Raw genomic sequence first — 26,578 nt, 5'->3', positions numbered from 1 at the left:
ATCCTTCCATTTCCCTGATGGGGAGACAGAGGCCCAAACAGGGGCAGTGAGTTGCTCAGGGGCCACAGAGGAGAGGCCACTTGGCCCTCCCAGCCAGAGACCCTGTTCCAACATCCTCACCTAACCCCCAGCCCCACCACTGACAACAGTCCTGACCCCCGAGCTCTCGAAGCTTGGTCGTGGGCCGAGGCGTGGATGGAGAGGATGTGGTGTCTTGGGAGTCTGGTTGAATGGCTCCTGCCTGCCCCAGTCTCGTGGAGTGTCTGGCCCCCAGGCTGGGACAGAGGCAATGCCAAACCCTTCTCCTCCCCAAGGAACCACTCAGGATATTCCCCTGCACTGAACTCTTTCTTTATCCACTCAGAAACTGGACCCCCAAGGTGCCACCTCTGATCAACAGGGAAGGGGTGAGAGGACATTTTGCTTCCCTGTTTACATGAAGCTCCTAACTTCCTTTCAGCAGGATCCACTAAGAATCTATCAGTTGCCTAGGCGCTACTCATAAGCCACCTGGGGTATATGTCATTGCCAACCAGGCATTCAGGTGAGACTCCGTTGTTGACTTGAATGACTGTTCTAGGCGTCCAGGGGGGGTCCCAGAACGCACACACATCTGTCTCTGGTCCAGCTGTTCAGATCCAAGGATGAGCATCTTGTTTGTCCACCTGGGCCAGGGGAATTCCCTGCTGTGCCCGTCCCTGGGGTAGGCAGTGTGCTCTCCCCTTGGAGACATGGTGAAGATAGAAGGAGCAGCAGGGGCCTGGCTTCCTGAGGACAGGTTTAGGCTGAGGGATAAACCCACCCAACCACCCAACAGTCTGGGAGAAGCTACATTCAGCAGGACGGAAGTGCATGGAAGCCAGAAATCTGCTGATGGCGCCAGCTCGGCAACTCGCCCTGGAACAGCACAGCCAACACCACTGTGTCCCATGGCCAGGGCCTCCTGCCCACAAACGGCACCCCACCTGCCCATGGGCCAAACAGATCCCTAAGCTTGTTAACCTGGACAAGATAGATGGGAACGTTTCAGAGAAAGTTCAAGTGAGAAACTATCAAAACCACAGCTTGCCCAGTCCCCCTCCCCCCGTGGCCCTTCCTCTCTTTCCAGACCGCCAGCCTCCACTCTACCTTGGTCATCAGTTCTCTGCTCAAGGACTCGTCTTGGCTATAGCGCTCCTTAAGTTTTTCAGAGCGCTCCCTGAGGAGAGGGGAAAGAAGGAAGGATAAATTTAGGGATAATGTGAGGGGTCTGAGTGCAAATCTTTTTCTTTGACAACCTGAGAGATTCAAACTGCCTGGAGGAGTGCTCTCACTGGGCTCCTCTGAGGGCTAAGGTCTCGTGGGACTGGGAGGGGGCTCTCCTGTTGGTCACTGGGGTCTCCATTCCCCCGCTATACAGAGCAGCTCTCTTTTGACCACTTTGAGTTTCAACTGGGCATAGAGTTCTGTTGCTATAAACACTTGAAAATCTCCAATGTGGCTCAACCCAGTACCTGGCATTTAGAGAAACCGAATCCTGAAGCAGAATTGGTGCACTAAGGACACCAGGAGACTTAGAGACCCACCGCTGAGGCCCAGGCCCTGTTCCAAGCATTTGCTGCCACCCAGGAGTTCCCAGCTGACTGAGGGGCCAATGGCAGACATACGGGAGATCCCCCATCCACCCTGGTCCTCCTATGGAGAGAGGCCTACCCACCAGGAAACTTCCCCCATGTGTTCTTCAGGTGGCATATGGATGTTTTCTGCAGAACAGAGATGACAGTGCAGGGCGAGGAGAAGTTCTTCAGGATCTTGCACTCCTGGGGAAGGGAAGAGAATGAGCTGTGAGGTGGGGCGCTGGAGCCCTGCTTGCTCTAGCTTCAGTCCCCTTCTATTTAAATCTCCTCTCCTGGATGAGACAGATGCTCAGGGAGCCCCAGAAGGGCACATTTAGGACCCAAAGAGTAACACTCACAAGGAGGAGGATTTTAGCTCAACCCAGGGAGGGAGCCAGGTAGGAAGTGAGCATCCCCGCAGTGGGACCTGAAGTCAAGGTCAGCATTCCCCTGGCAAGAAGGGCCTAGGGACTTGCAGGGGCTTAGACCACACACTGCAATCCTGGGAGCTGATAAAGGTGGAGGCAGTTCCCAAGGCTCCAGAGAGGGGCTCCACTGGGCCTCCCACAGCACACCTGGGCCACCTGGATCCAGCACTCCACCACCCTCACCCTGTCCTGGGCCATCATGCTCGGGTCCCCGAGGCAGGTGGTGACGATGAGGCTGGCCACCCTTCTGAAGTGGTCGATGGTGGCCCGGACGGTGTGTGCCAGGTGCTCATTGCTGGGCTTGTTCCTCTTGCCCCAGGTGGAGCCCAGGCACTGAGAGGGCACCACCTTCCGGAAGAGCTCCTGGGGAACAGGGGGAGTGTCACCCAACATTGCCACACCCCAGCTCTGTGTCCACATCCCCAAAAGTCCCACACAGGGGTCACAGTTTAGAGCTGGAGCTCAGGAAGCTCATGATGTGGCCTGAGCCTTGTGAGAGTCCCTGGCTTTTCTTCTCTGTCCACTGAGCGTACCCAGAGGATGACCCAGGACCCAATACTGGCAGGGAAGGGAGAGGGACATTTGCATCCAGCCCTTCCTGTCTAACTCCAAGCTCCAGATGGTGGCTCACCTCGGCTCATCCCAAGGGGGCATCTTCCAACACACTGATCCCCCTCTGGTCACACTCCCCATTCTGATGCACATTCTCCCCTGGCAGCTACAACCACGGGCCTTGTCTGTCTCCCTTGTAGTGGAGTACACATCAGGTGTCTAATAAGTCCTGAGGCTCTTGGGCTTCCTGAGCAGACGGTTGGGCCACCAGGGACCTGGCTGCATACAGTGAGTTCCCCTCCACTACTGATGTGCCAGGCCCTGCTCACCCTTCCTTCTCTTCAAGGAGCCGGCACAGCCACTCTGTGCAGCAGGTCCTGTTAGTGTCCACCTCTACGCTCTGCAGGTGGAAAGCAAAGGCTTAGGGGTTCAGAAAGTTGCCCAGGTCGTATGGTTGGTAAGGGGTGGAGCCAGGATTCAGGCCCAGATCATAGGAGACTGGATGAGGTCTGGGGCAACGATGGCAGAGGGAAGGCCTACCCCACCCCGCCCTCAGAGCCCAGCTGCTCACTGCATCCATCACGATCAACTGCTCCACCACCAGCTTAGGAGGGAAGGCCGTAGGTTGGGCTTCTTCTCACACTTCTTAGCCACAGGTGGAGATGGACTTCCCACTAGAAATGATGGTCCAGGTGACTCCAACTCAGCAGCTCCCACTCCTGCAGGAGCCCATGTTGGCCCTTGCTCCACCTCCAACACTGCTGGTAGAGGGGACACTGGCTCCAGTGCTAGAGGGTGTGGTGTCAACGGAGCTGGAGCCAGCTCTACCTCCACCACTGCCCACAGCTCTGCTTCTGCTGCTGGCTGAAACTCTGGAGCTGACTCTGGAGCGGGATAAAGAGAAAGGTTCACTCACATAGCTGACTTTCCATGTGTCCTTCTAAATACAGGAAAGATCCCACTTCTCTTCCAGGAATAGCCAGCCTGCAGTCCCCTTTAGCCTCTGGCTCTGCCTCAGTGGCCTCCTAAACTCACAACAGACAAGGAAAATAGGGTCAAGGGAGCACAGCTCTGAACCAGACAAGGTTACCTGCATGTACGTCCCCTTTAGCTTGAAAAAGAGACAGCCCCTGACTGGTCCCACCCTAGTTCTGGTCCAACCCCATCATCTCAAGGTCCTGAGTGTGGAGGCCCTCTGCTCCTGCTCTCATCTCAGAGCAACACTGGATGGTGTGGGTGGCCTCATGTACCTGCTCCTTGTCTAGTGAGTTGGTGGAGTTGAAACCATTGGGCAGCTACTCGACGACCTCCTGAGTGGAGTTCTGCAAAGACTGCCTGGGAGCTGGGCCAGAGGGAATCAGGGGTGGCCTGCACACTGCCACTGAGGCCAACCCCCAAGAGAAAGTCTGCTCCTCAGTTCAGGCACAGAGGGCATCCTGGCAAAGATCTTTGGTCAGGGAGGGAAGGAAATGAAACCTCTAGGGCTCAATAATATACGAGTAGAGGAGCTCACCTTCTCATGCTGTCAGCCATGATCTGGGGTATGAACGTGACAGACCCACCAGGTTTCCGACACCTAACAACAAGCTCCTGCTTAGCAATGGCCTGTCCCACATACCCTGCCTTCCCCACTCCACACAGACACACAAACACACACACACACACTATGAGGGGCCTGGAGTGTGGGGTTGATCAGGTGGGATCACCGTTGTGTCCTGATCTGCACTAACCTTTCCTGGGCTGCCCATGTTACCCTTCACTGCCTCCTGTCAGACACCCAGAGGCGTCAGGGATGAGGGCTGAGCCAATGTAGGCAACAATCAAAAAGATTCTATTTCTGGGTTTTTTTGAGGCCAGATCCTGCAAAAGTTTGGATACAACAACAAAACATTTTTGCTTCTTGGCTGTCTCCATTCAAGTGAGCTGGATGGGGGGCTGTGGGTGCCTGGTTACCAGAGTTCTAAGATCTGTTGAGGCCTAGGACCAAGGAGATGGGGTCATTTTTCAAGATTCCTTTACCTGGGACCCTTACCTCAATCAGATTTCTCCAGAGCTGCCCATTGAGCCCGGGCTGCTCACCCTCCTCTCTCATGTCACTTCCTGAACTGTACACAAGGAGCCTACACAGCCCTAGCCACAGTTCCCTGGAAACCTAACTCAGGTCCTAGCTTTGAGGAGACAGAGATGAATGCAGACCTCCTCTTTCTTACCAGTTCTGCATCCTGGGAAAGTCCCTGTGCCTCTCAGGTCCTCCCTAGTCTCCAAACCTGCACCATGGGGATCAGGCTAGAATCTACTTCCTAGGGACCTCACCCGGTGTATATGAGATAATATCTATTACCCCTGTGGGCTGGTGTCACATGTACCTAAGGCACAAACTTAGAGATGGAAGAATAACAAGAAGGGGTGACATGTAGCACAGAACACCACTCAAAACAGGCCTGGATTCTAGCAATGTGATATTGGAACAGTCACTTCCAACTTGGCCTCATTTTCAGGTCAGCATCATGAGGGGTTTGAAACTAACGGAAATTTAGATACTGCCTTCTGTGGCATAAAACCATTCAACTGTTTCCTGTTTTATGGAGAATGAGACCCAAGGGCCTCATCTTGGCCTATGAGGTGAGAAGCCTCCACAATGGTACCCAGTAAACCCCACTCATGGCATAGCCATCCCCGTGGAACCACTAAGTGGTTAGTAACTGGCTTATGAACATAATAAGAGCCAATGTGATGGGATGTCTTGTCTAAATTTTAACTACACAAGTCTCTCACTTCCTCTTACTCCCTCTCTCATGTTCCATCTCTCCCTCTCACTCTGTCGAATCCCTGTAACTGAGGAATCAAATACCAGTGTTTTGGGACTGCCCAATGTGGAGGCCTATAGAGGAGACAAGCACGGGAGTGCCCAGGCCAACAGACAGAAAGGAACTTAGGCTCTCAGTCCAAACTGAACCCTGAAGGCTGAGAGTGACCTTGGGGGCTTGTCCTCCCCCAGTTGAGCCTCAGTTGAGGCCACAGCCCCAACCTGTTCAACTCAGTGAGGCAGAGGCACCCAGCTAAAACGTGCCTGATTGCTGATACACACAAATTGTGAGATAGTCAACATTTGTAGTTTTGAAAAGCAAGGTTAGGGGCAATGAAGTCAGAGAGGGAAAGGTAACTGACACAGCCTACCAGGCCCTGGCCCTACCTTCCACCCCAGCTCCTGTTCTCTCCTCCCAGCCTCCCTCCAGCTGCACTGGCCATATTTCTGACCTCCTCTGGCCAAACTCACTTCTGCCTGTGAGACTCAGGACCGGTGGTGCCATCTCCCTGACACACTGCTCCCAGACCCCTGAAGGGCTGGCTCCCTCTTGTCATTCTGGTCCCAGCAAATGTCACCCTATTGAGGCCTTTCAGACCCTCCTACCAAGTGACGCCCAACCCTCCCTTACAGCCTCCTGCTGTGTTTCTCTACAGCACTTGCTGAGAGGAACTTACCCACGGCTCTCAGAATCAGTGACAAAGATGGAGAACTCAAAGGTTTTGCAGGTACCAATGCCTGTGTTTCTCATCCCCTAAGCCATCAGATGTCTCCTTTGGATCCCACTGCTGCCACCAAACTGGTACAAAACAAAACTGAGTAAATTTTAAACATCTTATCGGCTTTATTCAACAGTTCATGAATCAGGCAGCATCCAGTCTAGCAGAGAGAAAGGAGCTCCAAGGAGCTGTACAAAATGAAAGACTTTTATAGGCAGAAGGGAGCAGGAACAAGGAAATTACACTACACCAAAAAGAGGGCTGGTTACTGCAAGGTTACCTTCCTTTAGGGGATGGCAGGGCTCTATTAGGAAGGTGACCTACCTGCTGCTCATCAGGCGATTCCCAATTGACTGGTTTATGATTCTATTCCTGGGAGGGCAAAAAGTCTAATTAAATCTCGGCTTGTTGATGTGAGACTTAGGCTAAGTGGCTCTATTAGGGCCTGGTGTCTTGTTTTATTATTTTATTTATTTTTTTTTTTTGTGAGGGAGATCAGCCCTGAGCTAACATCCATGCTGATCCTCCTCTTCCTTTTTCCTGAGGCAGACCAGCTCTGAGCTAACATCTATTGCCAATCCTCCTCCTTTTTTCCTTCCCCAAAGCCCAGGTAGATAGTTGTATGTCATAGTTACACATCCTTCTAGTTTCTGTATGTGGGATGTAGTCTCAGCATGGCTGGGGAAGAGGTGCGTCGGTCACGCCTGGGATCCGAACCCAGGCCGCCAGTAGTGGAGCATGCGCACTTAACAGCTGGGCCTGCCCTGGTGTCTTGTTTTAAACACATTACTTCTGCTGGTCCCTGATTTCCCCAGTTACACCCCAGCTGTCCCTTCATTGACCATTGTTAGTCACACACCCACTGCACCTGCCTCCAGTCCTTCCCCCTCAACACCGTAATCTCACACACAGCTCCTCCCGACACTATCATGACGTCTCCCACCACACGTCCCCTATACTTTCCACACTGCCAGCAAGATGCTTCACAAACACCACAACCATTTATGTCCAATGGGCTTAGAGGTCTAACCGTGCACTGGGAATCAGGAGTCACAGGGTCTGTCACTTGGCCTCCAATCACCTACTGTACCCCAGCTGAAGGGCTTACCCTGCAGAGAGACTCAGTTGTAGCCAACTCCATCGAACAACATCTTTGCCCCAGGCTTCCTTCAAAATGCTCCACCCACTTTCTGCCCCAACTGCTCCTTGAGGGGTCATTTTGGGGTAGCCTTCGAGGCCACCTTGGTGATTTTGTGCCCAGGCACAAACGGCTCTTGGCCGACAAACACTTTAACCATACCCCCTGAAATCATATAGCACAGGTAACCAGTGAATGGGTGCAAATTATTTTACCTCAAGACACCTAAGGAATATTTCACACCAGGAGCATCCACTTTTGGGTTTCACTGTGGGCTGATATCACAAGGCTCTCACCCAGTGAGCGTCTCTCTTCCCCAGCTCTCTGAGCAGCTTTCTCCAGGCTATATTGTGCAACGCACTATTGTTTCTCTCTCAGCCTGCTTCCCTCAGGTCGCAGGTCCCCTGAGTTTCCTGCCCTGACAGGCTACCACCAACCCATAGAAACAATGTCAGTCCTATAGCACTGGGTGTTCAGTTCTACTAGGATTGACTGACTGGACTGGGCACAGATGCGGTGGCCCTACCCACACAAAATCAGGAAACTGAGGCAACTAAGAAGTATCAACAACCTTAACAGAACATGGACAACAACTCCATAGGAACATATCCTAACCCCTGAACAACACTCTCATGAGTCTCTCGCCTAAATGGTTTTAGAAAATGGCCTGGACCTAGACTGTCTACACCGGCCAAGGAAGGAGGGGTTGGTGCCTTTCCTAGAACCACACTTGCTGAGTGTACATCAACAGAGAAGTTCAAACCTACCTTCACCAAATGGCCCAAGAGGTTAAAATATTGCATAATATTACCCAAATCTTTGAATAGATACCAAAGGCCCCCGAGGTCACTGACCTATTTTCATGGCTGGTCTCTCCAAGTTGGGGACAATGGAAATGGACTGGATTTTAGACTGTTGCTTGTATAGTCATAGGATTTGTTACTATAGCCCTCGTCGGATGTTTACTCTCTTGGCTACAACTTGCCCTACCCCTAATAACTCCATTAATTACACTTATTAAATATACCAGGCAACTTAAAATTAACCAATACCCTGATTAACTTAAAAAATTCAAAATTTTTATGTGGAAAATCTGCTTAACATAGAATACACCGTTTTAAGTATTTCAAAGTATACATTTCTGTGGCTTTTAGCACAATGATTATGTTGTGTGGCTATCACCACTATCTAATTCCAGAACATTTTCAACACCCCCAAACAAACCCATACTCATTCACAATCTATTTTCTGCTAACCCAAACCCATGGAAACAACTCATCTGTTTTCTCCCCCTATGGATTTTCCTATTCTGGACATTTCATTCAAATGGCATCCTGTTATCTATTGCCTTTGTGGATGGCTTCAGTGAGCACACATGTTTCAAGATTTACCCATGGCCAAGCATGTAGCAGTACTTAATTCTTTTTTATGGCTTATAATATCCTATATTATGAATAGGCCACATTTGGTTTATGCAGTGATAACTGGATAGAAATTTGGGTTTGTTTCACTTTTGGACCATTGTGAACACTGTTGCTTTGAATGTCTATGGGCAAGTTTGCTCTTTTGGACATATCTACCATGGGCCTCTCCAGGTCAATGGTAATTCTAAGTTTAAGATTTTAGAAAATGCCAAGCTGTTTTCTGCAGTGCCTGCATCATTTTACTTTCCCACCAGCAATGTATGTGGGTTTCCCTTTCTACACATCTTTACCAACACTTGTTATTTTCCATTATGTTGAATATAGCCTTCATTTTGAGTGTGAAATAGTATCACATTGTGCTTTGAATTTGTATTTTCCTAATAATTAATGATACTGAGCAACTATCTTGTGCTTATTGGCCATCTATGTATTTCCTGGAGACATGTCTATTCCAGTTGCTTACCCTGTTTCATTGACTTGTCTTTTATAATTGAGTTCTAAGAGATCTTTATATATACCCCATATAAGAGCCTTCTCACGTATATAAGTTGCAAATAGTAGGAGACTTCAAAGACCACTTTTAACGGATAGAATATCCATACAGAAAATCAGGAAATAGCAGACATGAAAACATTAAATACTAAATGGACCTATCAGACACACACAGAATATTTTACTGGACAGCAACAAAATGTACACTCTTCTCAAGGGCACACAGACTATTTTCCAGAACAGATCACATGTTAGGTCACAAAACAAGTCTTAACAAGATTAAAGAAGACTGAAATAATACCAAGTAACTTTTCTAAACACAATGGCATGAAACTAGAAGTCAATAACAGAAGGAAAACTGGAACATTCATAATATGTGGAAGTTCAACAAAAACTCTTAAACTTAAAAGTAGATCAGGGTGCAGACAGGTGCTGTAGCGGTTAAGTGCATGTGTTCCGCTGCTGGCGGCCTGGATTCGGATCCTGGGCACGCACCAACCCATGCTTGTCAGGCCATGCTGTAGTGGCATCCCATATAAAGTGGAGGAATATGGGCAAGGATGATAGCTCAGGGCCGGTCTTCCTGAGCAAAAAGAGGAGGATTGGCATGGATGTTAGCTCAGGGCTGATCTTCTTCACACACAAAAAATGTAGATCAAAGAAGAAATCAAAAGGGAAATTAGAAAACAGCTCAAAACATACAAAAAGAAACAATAGGGACCGGCCGGGTGGCACAAGCGGTTAAGTGCGTGTGCTCCACTGCGGCGGCCCGTAGTTCGCTGGCTCAGTTCCCGGGTGCACACCAACGCACCGCTTGGCAAGCTATGCTGTGGCAGCATCCCATATAAAGTGCAGGAAGATGGGCACGGATGTTAGCCCAGGGCCAGTCTTCCTCAGCAAAAAATAAAATAAAATAAAATAAAAGAGGATTGGCAGATGTTAGCACAGGGCCAATCTTCATCACACACACACAAAAAGAAACAATATGGGCCGGCCCTGTGGCTTAGCGGTTAAGCGCGTGCTCTCTGATGCTGGTGGCCCGGGTTCGGATCCCGGGCACACACCGACGCACCGCTTCTCCGGCCATGCTGAGGCCGCGTCCCACATACGGCAACTAGAAAGCTGTGCAACTATGGCATACAACTATCTACTGGGGCTTTGGGGCGAAAATAAATAAATAAATCTTTAAAAAAAAAAAAAGAAACAATAAACACACCAAAACTTATAGGCTGCAGCAAAAATAGTACTAAGAGGAAAATTTATAGTGATAAACTTGTACATTACAAGAGAAGAAAGATGTCAAAGAAACAACCTGACTTACAACACACAGCATTAAAAAAAGAAAAAATGAAACCCAAAGTTAGCAGAAGGATGGAAGTCACCAAGAGGAGAGTGGAAAAAAAATGAAAGACAGTATGGACGATTAATAAAAGTAAAAGTTGAGTTTTGTAAAAAATAAAATTGAGAAACCCTTAGATAAAATATCTAGGAAAACAAAGAAAGATGACTCAAACTAAATCAGAAATGAAAGAGGAGGCATTGCAACGGATGCTTCAGAAAGAAAGAGATCAGAAGAGACTATTCTGAACTAGTGTACACTCATAAATTGCATAACCTAGACAAAATAGATAAATTCCTAGAAACAACCTACAAAAGCTGAATCATGAAGAAATAGAAATCTTGAACAGACCAGTAACAAATAAGCAGACTGAATCAGTAATCAAACACCTCCCAATGAGAAGGGACTTCTCCACTCTGCCTGACCTTAGCCAGCCTGCCCCAGCGCCAGGCTGACTCCTGTGGACCTAGCTGGCTCCCTGCAGGCTTCTGCAAATCCAGGCCCCTGGCTCACCCTGGAGCATGCCAGCTCTGGTGGCCCCAAGCAGCATCCCTGACACCAGGCTCCCACCAGGCTCCTGGGAACCCAGGGCCCCATCTCAGCCTAGGAGCTGCCATCTTAAACAGCCCAAGGTGGCTCTTGTGACCACAAGTGGTATCCTTGGCACCAGGCTCCTGGTGGGCTTTGGTGAATCCAGACCCTGGCTCACCCAAGGTCCTGCGTATGCCAGGCAGCCACAGGCAGCATTCACAGCCACAGGCAGCTTCTGTAACAGGGCAAACCCAAGACCCCAGTGGGCTCCCACAAACGCAAGACCCCAGGTCACTCCAGCACTTGCTGGCTCCAGCAACCCAGGTAGATTCCATGACACCAGGCTCCCAGGGGGCTGCTGGGAACTCAGGCCCATGGATCACCACACCACCTGCCAGTTCCAGCAGCTGTAGACAGCTCTTATGGAACGAGGCTCCTTGCAGGCTCCCACAAAACCAGGCCCCCAGTTTACCCAGGTGCTTGCTGACTCAGGCGGCCCCAGGCAGCTCCCATGGCACCAGGCACCGGCAGGTTCCCATGAACCCAGGCTTCCATCTTGATCCAGTGCCTGCTGGCTTCTGCAGCCTCAGGCAGCTCCTGTGGCCCCAGGATCCCAGCAGGCTCCCAGGAATCCAGACTTCTGGCCTACCACAGCACAAGCTGTCTCTCGTGGTGCCAGGCTCCTGGCAGTCTCCCATGAACCAAGGCTCTCAGCTCATCCCAGCACTGGCGAACTCTCATGGCCCTGGATGACTCCTGTGGCTGCAGGCTCTCAAAGAGGACCTGCCAAACCAGGCTCCAGTGGGGCTACTCATGATCTCAGGGTGCCAGCTGTGCCCAGGGCCAGACACAATACCATAGACCCAAGCTTTCCACTCACCCCAGTACCAGGCTGTCCAAGGACTCCAGCAGCAAGCTTGCCCCTGGACACCACCAGATGGCCTACCCAGGACCCCTAGATGGGATGACTATGAAGGCTTTGGTTTGCTAAAGCCAGTCTGTAAAGGGTGGAAGAGGTGCCTACTTCCTCAAATTTGCAGACACCAATGGAAGGCCACAAGGATCATGAATAATCAAAGACTCATGACACCACCAAAGAAAAAGAATAAAACTCCAATGACCGACCAAGCAATGGAGATATAGGAACTATGACACAAAGGCTTCAGAACAACCCTCTTTGAGAAATTCATAAAACTCTAAGGAAACATAGATAGACTACTAAATGAAATAAGGAAACAGTGCATGAACAAGTGAGAAGTTCATTATAGAAACAGAAATCATTAAGGAAAAACAAACAGAAATCCTAGAATTGAAGAACACAACGACTGAACTGAAGAATTTAATAGAGAGGTTCTAAATCAGATTCAACCATGTACAAGAAATAATTAGTGAACTAGAAGATGTGTCGTTTGAAATCATCCAGTCAAAGAAACAAAAAGAAAAATGGTACTGCATAGGAATGGGGAAAGGCAGTGTGAATTATGGGATACCATGAAAAGAAATAGATAAGCATTATTAAAGTACCAGAGAAGACAGGGATAAAGGAAAAGAGTGTTTACTTAAAAAAAAAATAGCAGCTTGTATCACTATGAGTTTCCCTCTCAGGACTGCTTTTGCTGCATCCCATATGGTTTGATATGGCATGTTATCATTTTCGTTTGTTTCCAGATAGTTTTTGATTTCTCCTTTAATTTCATCAATGATCCATTGGTTGTTCAGTAGCATGTTGTTTAATCTCCACATTTTTGTCACTTTCCCAGTTTTTTTTTCATGGTTCATTTCCAGTTTCATAGCCTTATGGTCTGAAAAGATGCTTGTTATGATTTCAATCTTCTTAAATTTATTGAGGCTTGCTTTGTTTCCCAACATATGGTCTACCCTAGAGAATGTTCCATGCGCGCTTGAGAAGAATGTGTAGTCAGCTGTTTTTGGATGGAGTGCTCTGTATATGTCTACTAGGTCCATCTCGTCCAGTTTTTCATTTAAGTCTAATATTTCTTTATTAAATTTGTCTGGATGATCTATCCATTGCTGTAAGTGGGGTGTTAAGATCCCCTACTATTATTGTGTTGTTGTTGATTTCTCCTTTTAGGTTTGTTAATAGTTGCTTTATGTACATTGGTGCTCCTATGTTGGGTGCATATATATTTATAAGTGATATGTCTTCTTGATGGAGTGTCCCTTTTATCATTATATATTTCCCTTCTTTGTCTTTCTTAACCTGTTTTATCTTGAAGTCTACTTTGTCTGATATGAGTATGGCAACACCTGCTTTCTTTTGTTTGCCATTAGCTTGGAGTATTTTCTTCCATCCTTTCACTCTGAGCCTGTGCTTGTCTTTAGTGCTAAGATGTGTTTCCTGAAGGCAGCATATTGTTGGGTCTTGCTTTTTAATCCATCCTGCCACTCTGTATCTTTTGATTGGAGAGTTCAATCCATTTACATTTAGGGTAATTATTGATATATGAGGGCTTAATGTTGCTGTTTTGTCACTTATTTTCTGGTTCTTTTGCATTTCCTTTGTTTCTTGTCCCATTTGTTTTGGACTGCCAATTCAGTTTGGTTGTTCTGTCTTATGATTCTTCTAGTTTTCTCTTTGTTTATCATATGTGGTTTTGCTTTGATTATTTGTTTAGTGTTTACCTTGAGGTTTGGGCAAAAAATCTTGTGTATGAGATAGTCCATTATCTGATAGCCTCCTATTTCCTTATACTAAGTCAATTCAGTCACTTTCCTCTTCCCCTTAAGTGATACAATAAGTTAGGAAACAGATCTGTTGACAAACACAAAAAAGCTAGATCTAGCCTCAGCCTGAGGGACAACAACATAAGAAACTAGTGGAGAGGAAACATTCTTCTCAAACCACAATGAAACAGTCACCACAATGGATTGTGTGCTAAGCCACAGTGAAATCTCTAAAGAGTCCAAAAATCAGAAATCTATAAGTAACCATATTACGGGACCTTAAAGCAATAAAAATAAAAAATAATCACAAAATATTGGCTCCCCTCCCCCAACCTATCCACTTGAAAATCTGTCCACACCCTTCTAAATCTCTCAGGTTACAGAGAGGATCCAGACAGACAGGACAAACTCTTTAGAAATGAGCAGCACTGAGAGCAACATGAGCCAAATCCATGGCGTGGAGACTAAGGGACAGAAGAGACACAGCCTCCACTGCAGGTATCAGGGAATATCAACTCTACATGAAGAAGCTGAGCACTTCCCTCCAGGAGCCAGAATAACACCACAATAAAACCAACAACAGCAGAATGAAGTGAGGATTCACGAGGCAGGAAAAACAATGCAGACCTAAGCAATGGAGTTAAGGGCTGGCTCTCTGGAAAGACTTGTACCAGTGAGAAACCTTGCGCAGTCTGACCAAGAGGAACAGACAAAGGCACCAAACTGTACCATCAGGTACAAGAAACTACCGAAACTGCTTTAACGTGATAGGAGAACATAGTGGATAACTCTGACCAAGACATCAGCGGTCCTCAACTGGAGCTGTCCTTCCACCAGAATGCATCTGGAAACACGCAGGATGGGTTTTGTTTCTTGTTTTGTGTTGCCCTAATGGTTGTTGCCCTGGGGGTCCCGGAGATCCTGAACAGCCAGTCACATAGAGCCGTTTCCCTCCTGAAGTGTTACTGACATCTGGGAAGACGAGCACTGATCCAGATTAAATGAACTATGTGGTAGGGAAATGTTTTCCATGGATGTATAACAGGCAAAAGATGGTACCCTCAATACATAAGGAATATTGAGAAACCAATGTTTACAACTACTAAACTGTAAGAGAGCGGGAAAATCAGAAACATAGCCAATAAACACACCAAAAATATATCCAACTTATTCGTACAGGTGGAGAAATATGCATGTAAAGCACAGGGAAGAGTTGAGGAGATTACACACCAAATTTTACTACCAACAAGGAATAAAAGTTGGGAGGTAGGTGAGAAATAGGAGTTTTTACCACTTCTTACCTTATATATTTCTGTAGTGCTTTAATACTTACAAAAGAGAATGTACTCTACTCAAAAAGATGTTTAAAATTTTAAAGAAATTATTAAAATGTTCAAAATGACTTCAGTTCATGGATATTCATTAAAACACAAATGGAAAGAACCTCCCCATGACTTTAAGAGTCTCCTATAACTTTTCTAATAGTTACTATGTCGATTTTATTTCACATTTAGATCCTAACTCATTGGAATTTACATTTGTGTGAGGGATGCAACAGAAGCTGATTTTCTCCTGTTCAAGTGGAAAAACAAGGATCCAGGCACCGTTCATTGTGTAGGTCTGGCTTTCCCAGCAGACCTGCAATGCCTCCTTTCCCAGCGGCTAAACCTTGACAACTACCGCTGCCTCTCGAGCACCCTAGAACTGGCGGGGTGAGCTCTGCAGCCTGGGCTCCCTGTCTGCAAGGGGCAGCTACCAGCAGAGCCTTCTCCCAAGACAGCAGCAGGCATGCTGCACAAAGAAGTGGTCAGTGGCATTCTGCTGCATAGCAGGAAACCCCTCATGATGAGCAGGCAGTGGGGGAGCCCCGAGCACAGGCACTGACCTCGGCGGGGGGCACCAGGCTGCTAAGGCAGGGAGCCCCCTCCCTTCAGCTCGTCCAGCTCCTCCTGCAGCGTGTGCACCTGGCTGTCGGCAGCTGCCCCTCTTCAGCTCGCCATTCTTCTCCACCTGCTCCCACAGGTGGCACCCGTGCTCCTGTTCCCCTGGGAGCAGAAGCAGTAGGAGTGCAGCGAGTTGAGGAGTTCTTGGGCCCCCAGTGCTGACAGGATGACCTTTCTGAGAGACGTGGGGCCGGTGTTGCTGTGCTTGCTCTGCACAGCTTCTGTGTCTGGCTTTAAGGTGACATCTGTTGGAGGGTGGAGGGGCTCTGGGAGGCTTTCTGAGGCATCATTGTGAATGATGAACTTGAGGGTTCTGGGCCAAGCCCTAGTCAGGCACAAGGCTGGTCCCTCTGCAGCTGGGCTCCACATCTCTCTTCAACCTCTTTCGGTCAACAGCCTCGTGGGGGACAGATGACCTTTCTCGAGTGTGCTCTGAGAAGAAAGTGTAAGAAAGTTGCCAGCCAATAAATCTGCACACCCCAGATCCTGAGGGATAAAGTCATCCACGGAAATGCCACTCTTACCTAAGAGACCCTGGCAGGGAAGAGGGGGGTCTCATTGTCAGCATCCATAGCAGACATGTTTGCATCTCCCTGGCTGCCTGATGCTGTGGAGGCCACACTGTATCCTGGAGTTCCTTCCAGAGACTCTGCACCTGCTCCTGACTGGTGGCTTCTTGGGTAGCCCTGGGTGCAGGTTCACCCTGCACAGTGGCTCGCTTCAACTTGCGGGAGCCCTGCTAGGCCCTCAGGTTTTCCCTCAAGGACAACGATGAACCTGCAGCTCCTTTCCCATCTGCTTCACTCGCATGTTCCTTAGGTCCCCGGTGGCCTTCCTGGTGTCCTTTCTCCTGGGGCAGCCACGGACTTCAGCCCCCCCTTCTCAGTCAGGTGGTAGATGGAGGGCACGGCCATGGCTTGAGCATGTAATACTGACCATCCAGCCTTTCCGAGAGCTTTTTTTTTGGTGAAACGTTCACTACAGACGAAAGAATGCTTAGTGGGGTCTAGTCATCCCTGTGAACAGCTTTTAACCACTGAACCAGACATTGAGCCCTTTATGTGGAGCCTGCAAGGATAAATGAAAAAGTAACTAGAAAGAAAGGATTAAATGTCTACCCCTAAAATAATCAAGTATAGAAACAAAACAAGTGTTTTTGGGAACACCGACACCTGTAGCCAATTTACCCATTTAAACCTTTAGTAAAGATTTAAGAAGCACCTTCTGCTTGCAAGTTATTACTGGAATAGAAAGATGAAAGACCCACTGTCTACCTTAAGAAACTGACCATCTAAGGCAGAGGAGGAAGAAAGGTGAATACCTCCTCCCAGGCTGTGGTAAGTGCCCTGTAGGGACACAGACACTCGGGCAGATAGCACAGTATGGCATCAAGACAACAGGAAAGGCTTCAGGAAGCCTCAGAAATAGTTCCTAGAAGCTCATGGCTACCCAACCCTCCTGCTGTCCATGGGACGTAGTGCTAAAACGGCGAGGGTTGGTCCCCCTATTTCAAAGCCAGGCCAGGTGTCGGACAGCAGAGCCTCCCAGGCACTCAGCGGGGCGTCTGGCCACAGCTCTGCTCGAGTAGCTGAGGTATGCAGGACTGCCGCCAGGAGAAGGTCAGCCCCAAGGGTTGTGGTTGCGTGTTCCTCCTGTCCTCCCCTTACCAGGAGGAAAGCTGTTCTCTGTACAAAGCAACAAGCCCCTGCAAGGTACTGACCAAGACACTTCATCATCTCTTCTCCTCATTAAGGTAAATTCTCTATTTAGACCAAACTCTGCACATGGGGGTTTGGGGGGTCTCTCTCAAGGGCTTTCTGCTCCACCTGAGGTCATCTAGCCCCCCTGAGTCCGCTGTGGACCAGACCAGGTGGATACTAGGTCCTCAGGGAGTTCCAAGCAACATGACCTTCTAACCTTTCTCAATGCTTTGTGACTAGTTACCAAAGGACCACCACCTCCTTTGCCCCCAGACCACGTTAAACAATGACACATGCCAAGAGCAACCTTCACTGCAGTGCTTTGCCTCATTCTCAAAAACAGTAACAAAACTTATGGGACACAGGCTCTGAAGGAACTGTCAAGAAAGCAGGGTGGCTGACCTATGAAACAAGCTCACATTACTAGTTCTTTGGATAGATTGTAACAACTTCCGACTTAGAACAAACCACTGTAAACCTTCAATAATTCTACAGACAAGTGGCATTCAGCTCTTTCAAAATACAACAAGAACCTGCAATGCAAAACAAAAGGATCTGCCAGGAGATTTTCAAAGTAAAATGTGTTCAGTGCACTGTTTTGGGACCTCCAGTGCGGAGTCCGCAGGAAAGGACTCACTGAACTGGCTGAATTCCAGAAGCCCTCATGAAGGGAGCCAAGCCAGGGGACAGGCAAACTCCTCACCATGCTGTCGGAGCCCAAGGAAGAAGTGAAGAGAGAGCCCCTTCCCCGAGTCCCCAGGGTAAACCCCCGGGTGAGGAGTGGGCCATGCCCTCCACCACCCAGGATGCTGTCAAATGCAGAGTCCACTGTCAGATGCCTCTCCAGGACTCACCTCCAGTGCAGAGCCACCTTTCCCTGCACTGCCAGGACCCGTCTAGCAAGAGCATCTGGGAGGTGCGTCCATCCCGGAGGTACAAGCGGCTTTTGCTCAGCCACATTCCTGATCACAGAGATCAAGGCAGGCTCACTGCCATCAAAAGAGCAGAAAAGTCACAGCAAATGCCAGAAGATAGTGACCTAAGGAAGAGCGTTTCCAGAATACCCTGTTTCCCGACATTGTAGGCCTCAGCCCAAATCAATGGAGAGCACGGTGGTCATGGGGTGGGACTGAGAGGGTGGTGGAGGCCATAAGGTGGGTGCTGGTGGCCATGGGGAGGCCGTAGTGGCCCGAGGCACCCAGAGCAGAGATGGTGGCACAGACCAAGGCCACACAGTGCCCGGTGCTGACTCACCTGCTGGACCGGCCCGGAGGGCCTGAGCACAGAGTGCCGCCTGCCTCAGGCTGAACCTCGAAGCAGGCTGACCAGGCGGCAGGATGGCATTGTTTTTAACTCCTTTTTCTTTTCCTGGCAGCTGCAACGTAAGTTTACTGAAATCTCAGTTTGGGAACGGTACAGTAGACTAGTAGGCAATATTTCAATGGTTTGTGGCATCTGGCCACTTAAACGTGAGGTGGCTGACTTCCAAAGGAGCATGTTCAGCAGATGTATTTCTGGTGACGTTTGTTTAAAAAAGATAAAGAATCAGACAGTGATGCACTGTTTGCTGGGGGCACACGGTGGGGGAAGGAATAGAATTATTTACTTCTCCATCTGTTCTCAGGTTATTACCGCTTACATACCTACGACCATTCCCAGGAGAGACTTGGTTAAGGTAGAAAACACAGTTTAATATCAGTCATATTACCTTAGATATGAAAGTCATCATGGTAAAGTCAGGAAAAGACATACGATGAGTGGTAATGAGACACGGAAGGCTGCTTCAAAGTAGAAAAAGTGTTTGTGTTTGAAGGCCTCTGTTGATGCTGATAAGAACATGTACGGTATTTGTAGAATGGGGTGGGGAGTTTTCTTTCTAACATGATGCTGTGCGTCCTTTTAGGGCTGATTAATGGATCAGCCTCTCCTGGCCCCTGGTGTTCTTACAGATTCGGCCTCCCTTGCCCAAGGGTTAGGCAGTTCCTGGTAGTTTTTATAGTTATCCATTCATTAAGCTACATTTCTTATTGAGTGCAAGGTTTGGTTCATGCATTGTCCTAGACCCTGGTGCCAGAGAAGTGAGCAAAACACAAAAAGCATGCCCTGGGTGATGTTCTAGATGTGACACCAATGGTGTGGCTCATGTGGGAGAGTGATGTGTGCCAGGCTGGAGGGGGGTGGAGTTGTAGCCAGGAGGGCCAGGAAAGGTCTCACTGCAGAGGTAGATTTTGAACAAGCTCCAAAAGCAGTGCAGGAGGAAGAGCAAGTGGCCTGCTCTGGGAGCAGCAAGGAGGCCAGTGTAGCCAGGGCACAGCCGGTGACAGCAGCAGGAGCTGAAAGCAGAGTTGTGATTTTGGCCCAATCGTCGGCCCTTGTTGGTCATAACGAGGACTCGTGCATTGATTTATTCTGAATGAGATGGTGACCCTTTGGAAGGTTTTGAGAGCAGGAGTAACATGGCTGGACATAGGTTTAGTAGACTTGATCTGGCTGCTCTGTTGAGAACATATCACAGAGGGGCCGGGGCAGAGGCAAGGAGACCAGTTAGGGTGCTGTTGCAATAAGCCAGGCAAGAGGCCTTGGAGATGTAGGTCAGGGTGGGGAGAGGAGGTTGAATTCTGGGTGTGTTTGGAGATCGAGACAGTAGGACTGTGTACAGATGGGAAGTGGTGAGGGGTGGGGCTGGGGAGGGAGGACTTGAAGTCGGTGCTGAGTTTATGGCCTGAGTCAAGAAACTTAGCTGGGGAGACTTGGAGAGGTCCTGCTTGGTGGGGAGCTGTGGGAGTTTGGTTTTGGCTGAGTTGACTGTGAGATTTATAGTTTGTCTGTGGCTCTTTTCCACGAGAGGAGAGCAGAGAATGGCCACCTGGAATCTGTCGTATGAACTCCCTGTGCCCCTCCCAGGCTCCCTCCTGGCACAGACATCCTATGGGAAGGCCTTGGAGTGGAGGTTCCTCTGTGCCAACTTTCTTGGGTGTTCTGGCCTGTTTGCACTGCCCCTCCCTGGGTTTGTCACCTTGAAAAGATTTACTCACTTAGTGGAGCCTCAGGTTTTCAAAAGTTAAAGTTTATGTAATCAGTGGGCTTGAAAAGCAGTATAAAATATTTCCAAAGACGCAAGAAATAGGTAAATTTAAGAAAAAAAAGATTCTAGTATTACATTGTATGTGTTAAAAATTCTTGTTTCCCTTTCTGCCTCCCCTGAGCGTGTGTAGTCATATTGTTAGTTCTGTTCTTTTCCTTGTGATGCAGTATTTTCAAATGGAATTCCAGGGCTTACAATTGCACAGCAAGTTGTAATATGATTAATTGTTTATAAAACAATGTCTTTCCACGGAAATAGTTAATTAACATTATTTTCTGAAAGTAATAAATACATGTGGCTTTTCTTGTTGAACTAGAAAAATGCTTTACAACTTTCTTCTCTCCTTTCCATTAAAGTGTAGGTTTGTGTGAATTTGCTGGATTCTTCAAACACTGGGTTTGCCATTTACAAGGTCACTGTGGTCCAAAGCAACGTGACTGGGAGCAGAGGCCTGGGGTCAGGGTCTCTAAGATAAGCCCCCCTTGAGCCTGCACTGAGAAGTACTTGAGGCCCACACGTTCTTCCTGGGTGTCCTCCCTGCTCATACTCACTGCAGAAGGAGGCTTTCTGCTGAGAGAAGCTACAGAGCCCTGGAAAGCTGGGAAGGCACCTGCACAGGGGGAGGGAGTTGCTGCCCTTCCTGAGGTTGTCCCTTTGCTTCCCTTGAGCCTGTGTCTACACGTAGGGTGGAGTTTTGCACCCATAGTGTAGGGGCCCCGCAGAGTGTAATTTGTTCACATTGAGAAAGTCTGTGAATGTCAGGAGTTCTGTGCCTGGATTAGAGTTTATGAATTTAGGGTTCATTTGAGTTACAACATTAAACTGCATCCTGTCGAGAGTCTCCTCACTTGTGAGAGTGGAAGCTGAGAGAGGGAGCCCTTCTTTTCCTTCCCAGGCAGGGGAGGGTGTATGAGCTCCCAGAGTCCATTCCTGTGGCTGCTCAGGTATCGCCACCCTTCTGCACCAGGGACTGACCCACTCCAGGGCTTCTGTCTCTACCAGGAGAGTTTAGAATGTGTTTAACTTTCTGCATGTTGCTTTCCTTCTGTCCTGTGGGAAGCAGGCAGCTTATCTGTGCTGATCCCAATATTTGTGTTGCTTTGCTTTGGATTCCTGTATCGATTGAGCAGTGCAGCCCTATATTTCTGGTTTCCCTTAGCTCTTTGTAATTTTATTTCCTGTATGAGAAATAACATTTTGAGTTTCTTGGGATTAAAAATGTGAATTGATGGAGAGAGATAATGTCAGTAAGGCAAGAAAATTGTAGAACTAAATAGAGTTTTTGTTTTTAGGCAAAAGAATCTCAAGATGTGAAATGAATGTGTTGAAGTTTTCAGGTGCATTTTCATTTTTACATCAGTGTTTGCATGTGCTTGTCCCTAGAGAACATTGAGATTTAAAAAGCTAAAACAATGGAATTTCTATTTTAACTGATGTGAAGAAAATTAATCAAACTAATCCCACTATGTTTAAGGAGCTAATCCCAAACCCCTCTTGCATTATAATGTGCCACTGACTCTTGAAAATCCTGCCTGTGTGAGACGCAGTGGAGGACAAACTAGGATGCAGCTTGTCCTTTTACTTAGCGAGAGATATGAAAATGTCATTTCGTATGGTTACTCTTTTGTAACCGTTAGTGTGCTAAAGGAATTAAATCTTAGAATGGTTTCCTATGTACAGAAGTTTAAATTAAAGAAAAGCTATGAAATGGGAAAACATGGTATGTGTAAATTTCTCTATTTATATTAGATAAATCTGTAAGATAGAAAAGTCTAACCTCAGAAGAGTCACTGCCAACACTTCTGGGTCCCCTCCAGCCACCCCCAGTGCACAGTTCTGATCATTCTTGAGCTTCCTGTTGGTGTTTCTTTCTATAAAAACAAGCCATTGTGAATGCATATTTTTGTACGCATGTTTGTCCTTGTAATGAGCGGTCAGACTCCGCACTTTTTGATGTATGCTGACAACTTACGCCTCTCCTCTCCCTCTTCCTCTCGTGTCCACACCTGGACAAGCTGAGGAACAAGTCCGGAGGCTCTGTTCTCTGACATTGGCTTTGGATCCAACCACACAATCCCTGTCTGTGTGCAGAAGTCTTGCCCTGGTCTCAGCCCTGGCAAAGATTTTTCACTTTGACCAAACTTTAGTCAGGCCCCTGAACCTTCTTGTATGCCTGTCTGTGCACTTCCCTGTAAAATCCAGTTTTAGCAACAACCTTGCAAAGTCAGTTTAACCAGAACCCACACACGAATGTCTGATCACACTTGAGATCTGCTCAGGCTCCTCCTCCTCCTCCACCATCCCTCAGGTGGTGTCTGATCACTCTGGCCTGTCTCTGGTAAGAATCCTATTAGGTCAGGTTAGCCAGAAACCCCAACACTTGACTTTCTCTTAGTAATTTTCCATCCCCTGACCCCCACCATGCTGCCTGGCTGTGAAAACCCACTTGCCCATGCTGCATTTAGAGTCGAGCCCAACCTCATTTCTCCCCCGCTGTGAATCACATCACAGGGGTCTCTGCGTATCACAGTGGTTCTGAATAAAATATGCGTTACCATCTTTGACAAATTTCATTGAAGATTTTTTGTTTAAAACCCCAAACCACAATAAGAACCCAGGCCAGGCTCCTTTCTTTGCTCCCTCAAGCCATTTCAGAGCTGCATGTGATTCTGGCCCTGCTCTCCTCAGAGACCTCTATTATGTGAGTCATAAGACTTTTCCTAACTTCTGTGTGTGTGTGGAGGGGGGCACACACCAGCATCAGTCTCTCCATGGGAATCACAGCACTTGCCAGTGAGCAGTCATATTTTGAAAGGAATCTCTTTCTCTGAGTAGTAGGTCTCAACAGTGGGCTCAAAATACTCAGTGAACCGTGTTGTAAACAGATGTGCTGTCCTCTGGGCTTTGTTCTTCCATTTGAGAGTTGACTTTAACTTAAAGTTACCAGATGCATTACCCTTAACAAGAGAGTGAGCCTGTACAAAGGCCTGGGGGTGGATTGGATGGGGAGGAGAGAGAACAGGATCAGTTAGAGGGACCAGAGGTCAGAGTGTGAGAGAGGAGTTGGAGAAGGGGCCAGAGCAGTCGGTAACAACACAGCAGCCAGGTCAAGGCCCTGTGCACCATGTCTGGGAGTCAGGATCTTCTAATAGCAGTCAGTGGGGGAGCCCCACTTTTGCTTGGATCTCTGGGGGACAAGAAGACAGTGTCTTACCACGTCTGACTGTCCACAGCTACCAGACCCTGGCCAGGGAGCATGAAGCGCTGATGCAGGAGTACCTGCACCTGCTACAGATTGTGGAGGCGAGAAGACAGTGGCCAAGCAGCTACGGCAGCAGATCGAGGATGGGGAGATCAATATCGAGCGGCTGAAGGCAGAGGTGACTGCTGGCTAGGGGTGCAGAGGAGGCTGGCCAGGGGACACAGGGCACAGGCCCAACACCTCACACTCCAGGCTCCTGCAGGACCAGGGGGCACATGACGAGCACGGGGAGCAGCTTCCAGTCACAGCTATGCCAGCCTCGAAACTTAAATTTAGTGATGCTGGCAGAGTGGGAAGGGCTTTAGTTAGATCTGAGTTCAGATCCTACCTCTGCCACTTGACAGTTGCAACCTGGAGTACATCCCCCCATCCTCTGTGCCTCCATTCCTTCATCTATACAACAGCCTTTTTATACTTGCCTGGCCAGGTTGTGAGGATTGAGTGAGGTTATTTATGGACGAGTTTTTAGTTACTTTTCTGATGACCACATTGACTAAGCATTCCCACATTATCAGCTGGAGTCCAGGGACACAGAGTCCCGGGTAGGTCGTCATAGTGTGGGATCCTGGCTCAGTTCCAAGCATTCGTTCCTTCTGCCTGTTGTAAGAGCTCCTACAGGGGCTTACCGCGCATGAGTCTGGAGGCCACGCTGCTCCTAGGTTAAGCCTTGTAGAAATTCACTACTCAAACTGTGGTCCATGAAGCAAGAGCATGTTGGAAATGCAGAATCTCAGGCCCTGCCCAGACCTCCAGAATCAGAATCTGCACTTTCACAACATCCCAGTCGATTGCCATTTACATTAAAGCTTGGGAGGCGCTGGCTCTCTGTCCCTTAGACGCCCCTCACCAGCTGTCTACCCCAGCACCGAATGATCTGATTGCCTCTCCCCCCTCATCTCACCATGCTCACCAGATGCTCAGAGCCATTTGGCCACATCACACGAGGACCGTGGACTCTGAGCTGAGGATGGGAAAATGGAAACATAGATTCTAACGAGGGTCGGATGCATGATTTGTAGGGCCTGATGCAAGGGAAAAATGCAAGGCCCTGGGTGGAGTCGGGGAAGTCGACCTCCCCTTCTCACAGCCCACCAACCCACCCATGGCAGACAGGTGACCCCCCAATTTCAACCTCCAACCTCCTCTAACCTCTGTGCCATGATACAATTGGTACCTAGATGAGGAGTGGGTAAGATGCCCGTGCTGAGTCACCCACCTAGTGCCAGACACTGTCTTCTCACTCTGCCCTGAGACACCATCGGGTGTGCACTGCACTCACCCTTTCTGCACTTACCCCGAGGCCCCTGCAGAGGGTGGAGGGTGACTCACAGTGGGAGGTGTGTCTTCCTGGCTGACTCAACCCATTTCCTCCCAGACAGAGGGTAGACGAGGTCATGGGTTCTGGGGTGCCAGCGTTTGGGGAGCGAGCAGCTGAGAAACCATCCCAGGGAGGCAGCAGGAGGCAGTAACACATGAGGGCTGAGGCTCCACGCCCCTGGGGAGTGCTCCATTGTTCCATCAGATGTTACTCGTGAAAACAAATTCAAAGAGAAATGATTAAGAACTTCAGGGTGGCAACTGCAGAACTTGAAGCCCCAAGCATGGGGCCTTCTGAGCATAGGACCCCATCACACGCCCTTGAAGCCAGCTCTGCCTGGAATGTTCAAAGATCCAAAGTTTCCAATTCCACCTTATGGTACCGCTGCCAAGCTCTGAACTAATGGTCACATCAGCTTGGAACTTGAGCTTGAACAAAAGTTTAAGATTCCACACACCTCCTCTACCCTGCACCAGGCACTGTCAGACAAGCTCCCTTAGTCAGTCCCCATAGCCATCTTCATAGGATCAAAAGATGAAGCAGGTTCAGAGAACTCAAGTCACCTGCCCAAGCTCACACAGCTGGGAGGTTGCAGAGCCAGGACTAGAACCCAGGTCTGAGTGTCTACTTGCCAGTCTTGCCACTCGTAGCCTCTTCTCACATGGCTCCTGGGATGAGGGCTTGTCCCATGTCTAAACCATCTGGTTCATTCTGAGATCTATCCTAGCCCTACACATATCCCTGAAGCCAAGTTGAGTCCTTGTTAGGGACCAGGGAATAGGTCTAGGGACCAGCACCAGATTAGTGGCTTCATGATCAAGCGTGTCATTCATTCACTCAATCACTCGTTCACTAACTGCCTAAGATCAGCTGACCACTGCCTCATCCTCTGCCCCAGGCTCCTCTTTCCCCATCACTTTGGGCTCCAGCCAGTGTCCCTGGTCATGAGCTGTGCACCTCTTGGCCTTGGCACATGCTGGGGCTTCTGTTTGGAGTGCTCCTGCCACCCCCACGCTTTCTTGCCTGGTGGAATCCTACCAAGCTCGAATGCCTCCTCCTGGGGACTCTCATCACAGAATGTGCTCCACGTCCCCTGCTCCCTCGGCTTTCCCACCCTCAGCATGCCACGTCAGAGCCAGGTCCTTGGGTGTCTGTCCCCCATCCAGCCTGGTGGGACCTCCTTGAAGGCAGGAGTGTCCTTTATCACTGTGTCCCTTCTGCCTCGCACATAGTAGGTACTCTGTAGGGGCCTGATGAATGAATGGACATCAGGCTCTGTGGTAGGCAGTAAGAGATGGAAGTTTCTGCACTTAAGGTCTGATTGTGGTAAAGTGTGACTGGCACCATAATAGAGCTTTCGGTGTGAACCCAGGTAGAAAATGAGTCACTTTATGGCCAAAGAGGGTGCGGGTTCATGTCGCATATGACCTTGAAAGGTTTCGGGGGTTGATAGGCCAGAGAAGGGGTGGGTGCAAAGGGCAGGGCCCTCTCTGGTGCTGGAGAGAACCAAACTGGTCAGTTTTGAGTGAAAGTGTGTGTGTGTGTGTGTGTGTGTGTGTCA

At 48.7% G+C, this 26,578-nt stretch overlaps 1 protein-coding gene across 6 annotated transcripts in view; it reads right to left on the bottom strand.

Annotated features, from left to right (window-relative positions):
- Nucleotides 1-26,578, bottom strand: part of LOC131420602 (ral guanine nucleotide dissociation stimulator-like) — a 115,820-nt gene that overhangs the window by 2,778 nt on the left and 86,464 nt on the right. Inside the window, exons 1-6 of one of the 6 annotated variants that reach the window (XM_058566796.1) lie at nt 16,177-16,628; nt 6,059-6,180; nt 3,147-3,459; nt 2,905-2,975; nt 2,207-2,386; nt 1,697-1,799 (exon numbers count right to left, since the gene is read on the bottom strand). In XM_058566796.1, the coding sequence (XP_058422779.1) occupies nt 1,697-1,799; nt 2,207-2,224 (121 nt within the window). In that variant the 5' untranslated portion in view covers nt 2,225-2,386; nt 2,905-2,975; nt 3,147-3,459; nt 6,059-6,180; nt 16,177-16,628. Of the gene's footprint in view, nt 1-1,696; nt 1,800-2,206; nt 2,387-2,904; nt 2,976-3,146; nt 3,460-6,058; nt 6,181-16,176; nt 16,629-26,578 lie in introns of those variants that run through there. The other 5 variants (XM_058566792.1, XM_058566793.1, XR_009223573.1 and 2 more) reach the window with 5 other exon arrangements.

This window comes from Diceros bicornis, chromosome 23 (assembly GCF_020826845.1).
Source record: "Diceros bicornis minor isolate mBicDic1 chromosome 23, mDicBic1.mat.cur, whole genome shotgun sequence".
Lineage (NCBI taxonomy): Eukaryota > Metazoa > Chordata > Mammalia > Perissodactyla > Rhinocerotidae > Diceros > Diceros bicornis.
The sequence above is the reverse complement of the archived record's forward strand: the minus strand, read 5'-3'. Positions and strand labels throughout refer to the sequence as shown.